Source organism: Gymnoscopelus microlampas (assembly GCF_963454915.1).
Source record: "Gymnoscopelus microlampas genome assembly, chromosome: 13".
NCBI classification, from domain to species: Eukaryota; Metazoa; Chordata; class Actinopteri; order Myctophiformes; family Myctophidae; genus Gymnoscopelus; species Gymnoscopelus microlampas.
This window is the reverse complement of record NC_139950.1, coordinates 48,206,004-48,210,949: the sequence shown is the minus strand read 5'-3', so window position 1 is coordinate 48,210,949 and position 4,946 is coordinate 48,206,004. Positions and strand designations below refer to the sequence as shown.

Genomic DNA, 4,946 nt, shown 5'->3' with positions numbered 1-4,946 from the left:
TTCCTGAAGGCGGCCACAGAGAACAAACTGAACCTGGTCAACAAATACCTGAGTGATGGAGGAAGCCCTAACGCTGTCGACCATGTAAGTACTATTTATTGATTAACGCTGTCAATATTGATATCAATATTACAAATATTACTTCTGCTATTACAATTACCGTGATTGTGTCTGCTACTGTTACTGTTGTACGAACGCTTGTTTTATTGTTGTATTGTTTTATTGGATCTTGTTTAGTCGATACACTTATTTGTTTTAGCTCTTGCTCATTTGATTTTGCTATTTTGTCTCATCTGTTTAAGGAAATAGGTAGCTGATATATTGCACTTTTACCATTAATGACTCTTATTGAGGACAAATCCTTTAAATTGATACAAAGACGAAAACAGATCATTAACATTCATTATGGGAGTACATTTCTTTGTGTGTTTCCTTAATTTAAATAAATAAACTAGCCGTGCAGTCTGTTACAAAGCTTTGAAATGAGTCGCTGTGCACCTCCCTAATCCCTAATGTGGCTTGGAGAAGGAAAAAAAGAGAACATTAGGTTAAGGCCCTCGGACAAAGCTGTATTTCAGCTGTAGCCCTGATTTACACTATGAATATTACTATTGATATTACTGCAGACATACTAGTATTGCTATCGCTATTACACAGTATGCATTCATTGTTCAGATCAGCGCTACTACATACATCTTTAACGTATGAATGAAAGATTGTTAAATTTGTATTTAAAGTATATTAATGCTGTATTATTGTACAGTTCCAGAGGTCAGCTCTACATAAAGCTTGCTTCAAGGGGAACATGGAAGTTGTCCAGAGACTGTTGGAGGCTGGAGCTTCTCTGGACCACAAGGACAAGGTACACACACACACGCACACCACACCACACCACACACACACACACACACACACACACACACACACACACACACACACACACTCGCGCGCGCGCGCGTACACACACACACTCGCGCGCGCGCGCGTACACACACACACACACACACACACACACACACACACACACACACACACACACACACACACACACACACACACACACACACACACACACACACACACATGCACACACACTGGTCAACCAGGTACCAACTGTGCTTTGTCTCTCTCTCTCTCTCTTTGTGTGTGTGTGTGTGTGTGCGTGTGTGTGTTTCAGCTGGAGGCCACAGCGGTGCACTGGGCGTGTCGAGGAGGCAGTGTGTGTGTCCTAAATCTCCTCCTCAACCAGGGAGGTAAACTCACCTCCAGAGACAAGGTACCTCCTTCACCTTCACAACTACATCCTATCAATACAGGCTCCATATGCTAGATATCAATAGGACCAGCTCAGTGGCCTTGTGTTTAGAGTGTCCGCCCTGAGACCTGGAGGCTGGGGTTTGATCCCCAGTCGGGGTCATACCAAAACCTATAAAAATGCTGGTCCCCGTTTGACCTTTTTTCTCTTATCGACTAGTCACCCCATGGAGACTTGAATTCATGTATATTTATTTCAAGAATAAAATGACTTGTCTTAGTTCTATACTGGATCTCTTGTCCTCTAGTCCCTCTAAGATTTTCGTCTGGTTCTTATTTGTTGACCGAAGTGTCGGTATATTTAGTCATAGTTTTAATAATCGTCATAACTTATTTTTTGTTTAGGTTTCGTCATTGACAAAAGGTAGTCGATGAACATTTTTAGTCATAGTTTTAGTCAACCAAATTAACACTTCTCTCCCCTCCCCCCCCTCCCTCTCCTCTCCTCTCCTCCAGTTGAGCAGCACTCCCCTCCATGTGGCAGTGAGGACAGGACACTATGAATGTGCGGAGCACCTCATCCACTGTGGGGCCGACGTTAACGCTAAAGACAGGGTGAGGGAGCGGTCTGAGTCTGATCAAACTATAACGCCATGCTGTCACATTGGCGATCGAAAAAAACTGAGTTTGTGTGCGTGTGCTTGTGCGTGTGTGTGTGTGTGTGTGTGTGTGTGTGTGTGTGTGTGTGTGTGTGTGTGTTTTCTCTCCAGGATGGAGACACGCCCATGCACGATGCTGTCAGAATAAACAGGTTCAAGATGATCCAGCTGTTGATGATGTACGGAGCCAAGCTGAACACCAAGAACTCTGTAAGAATATTGGCCGCGCAGCGGCCCGAACCTCTAGCGATCTACGCTCTATTAGAATACATCCTATGATGTCTACCATTTATGACCACTCTGTAAGAATACATCCCATAATGTCTACCATGTATGACCACTCTGTAAGAATACATCCCATAATGTCTACCATTTATGACCACTCTGTAAGAATACATCCCATAATGTCTACCATGTATGACCACTCTGTAAGAATACATCCCATAATGTCTACCATTTATGACCACTCTGTAAGAATACATCCCATAATGTCTACCATATATGATCTACACACACACACACACTATTAGAACTCATCCCATGGATGCTTGGGTGGCGCAGAGTACCTGCCCACCACCACCACAGAGGTTGTGGGTTTGAATACACCGTGGTGCATCGTACTCGGCTTTGTCGAGTATCTACACAATAATCTACAATAATATACAATCTACACAGAAAAACAACACAATTGAGTGTGGGGAGGAAGCGATTGGCATAATGACTAAATTGGAGAGAAAAAGGGCTAAAAAAAAGTCACTAAAAAAATATTATATAGAGAACACATCCCATACATCTACTAGACTAAACTAGACTAAACTGAACTAAACGAAACTAAACTAAACTAGACTAAGCTAAGCTAAGCTAAGCTAAGCTGTGTATAGCTGTATTTTATAAAGCTGTCTTTGTTTTTTCGTTGTGTTCTGCAGGACGGGAAGACGCCCATGGAGTCACTGTATTCATGGCAGAACGGAGCCAAGAGCATTCTGGGAAACGGCGCTTCACAACAAACACAGCAGAAGTGAAACAGAACCCACATTCAACTTACAGTATAGATTAAAGGAAGCTTTCCTTCTTTATTGCAGGAAGACAAATCTATTTATTAATGGCCAAACATTGTGTGTGTGTGGAGAGAGAGTTAATGTCTCATTGTGGCTCAGTGCTTTCTTATGGAAGGGTTTTACATTAACAAACATCATTAAACTCACACTGTGTAACATTGATTACAGAAGCGTTTTTTTGGCAGCTCCGTTGTAATTGCAGCGTCTGTCTATGGTCTGTTAGAACTGCGATTCCCAGAATTCAGTTCAAAAACAAAATCGCGGTAAGCACCGCCGCCCCAAAAAACGAAGGCTGCAGGGTCCTACAGCGCCGAGGGTATTATGGAAAGACTCAAAAACAACGGAACAGTGTTTATTAATTTAATGTATTAACTTAAAATGATAATAATACATAAAATAATGGTTACCTTGAAACATATACCAGCAAAAGATTATATAAAGAAATGATGTTTGTTTAATAGAAAAAAGTTGCACAGTATGACTATCATCCATGTCCGCTATGTTTCTTGTAATAATCAGGAATACTCATTCATTGATAATGTGAAACCCGATCAGAACGTCGATTGATTTATTGATTGATTGCCAAATATTGCTGGACAATGTCTCGGACGAAAACTTGTCTTTCTCTTTTTTTTATGTTGAGCTTAAGTCAGCAACAGCTAATTGTGATAATTATATTTATTGATTGATTAATCATTGTGGTTGATTATTGATTTGTTGTTTTCTATTTTATTAAGTATGGAGGAGGATATTTGATTGCTTTGTGTATATGGGTTTAAAAACAGTGTTTGTCCAACTTTGTCCTTTTCAAGGACCCCCAGTTTTGGTACGGACTCCCATAACTCTGAGAGTGTACAAATGGAACCAAATGGACCCGTAAGGGCCCATTTGGTTCCATTTTTACACTCTCAGAGTTACAGACCTGTAAGGGTCCATTTGGTTCCATTTGTACACTCCCAGAGTTACAGACCTGTAAGGGTCCATTTTGGTTCCATTTGTACACTCTCAGAGTTACACACCTGTAAGGGTCCATTTGGTTCCATTTGTACACTCTAAGAGTTACAGACCTGTAAGGGTCCATTTGGTTCCATTTTGGTAAAGTGGTTAAAATGCTTAAAAGTGGTAAAAAAAAGAAAGGGGGTCTAAAAAGCATTTGCTATTTTTGGATATCCATAAAATATGGATAAAGTGGTTACAGTGATTGTGATGCATGATGTAATGGAATATGGTCTGAAATGTCTTGTTGCAGATTGTTTCTCTCAGAGTTTGTAACAGAGAGATATCAAAGTGATGGCTGTCTCTATCAGAGAGACTTCGGCTGTGTTTTGTTCTGTGAAAGGATCGGTTAAGTTGATGTTGGTTCAGAGGATGTTTGAAAAACAAGATGGTGTTGACGTGCTTTAAAAACAATGAATAAACTTCACTGGCTTTGCCCCCTTTTATTGGAAAGTAGATTTCTTTTATTTCATTGACTGGACAATGAATGAATAAATACTGTATACATACATGACATTTGGAGATGGCTTTTTTAGAAAGGATCTGGCGCCCTCATCTGGAATGTGGATGCAAACAGCCCGATACACTAATACCAGTGGTTCTCAAACTTTTTCATGTCAAGGACCCCCAAATTGACACTTATTAGCCCACGGACCCCCATTTGAAAAGATAAGCGGGACCCCCATAAGAGAAGGTTTTTACGGCTCACTAGCAGTGATTCTCAACCATTTCAATTTCAAGGTCCCCCAGTTTGACATGCATTAGGGCTACAGACCCCCATTTAATGGCATTTATACCTCTGGGACCCCAATTCATATTGTAAAATCAACGTTAATTTAACTCTGAGAGTGTACAAATGGAACCCAATGGACCCGTTAGGGTCCATTGGGTTCCAGTGTACAAATGGAACCCAATGGACCCGTTCGGGTCCATTGGGTTCCATTTGTACACTCTCAGAGTTACAGACCCATAAGGGTCC

At 41.0% G+C, this 4,946-nt stretch overlaps 1 protein-coding gene across 1 annotated transcript in view; it reads left to right on the top strand.

Annotated features, from left to right (window-relative positions):
• The window catches only part of ankrd1a (ankyrin repeat domain 1a (cardiac muscle)), an 11,423-nt gene extending 7,029 nt beyond the window's left edge, over window positions 1–4,394 (top strand). Inside the window, exons 4-9 of the mRNA XM_084075609.1 lie at window positions 1–84; window positions 764–862; window positions 1,178–1,276; window positions 1,771–1,869; window positions 2,025–2,123; window positions 2,840–4,394. The exon at window positions 1–84 is cut by the window's left edge and continues 24 nt beyond it. Coding sequence (XP_083931735.1) covers window positions 1–84; window positions 764–862; window positions 1,178–1,276; window positions 1,771–1,869; window positions 2,025–2,123; window positions 2,840–2,935 — 576 coding nt within the window. The 3' untranslated portion in view covers window positions 2,936–4,394. The remainder of the gene's footprint in view (window positions 85–763; window positions 863–1,177; window positions 1,277–1,770; window positions 1,870–2,024; window positions 2,124–2,839) is intronic.
• The last annotated feature ends 552 nt before the right edge of the window (window positions 4,395–4,946 follow it).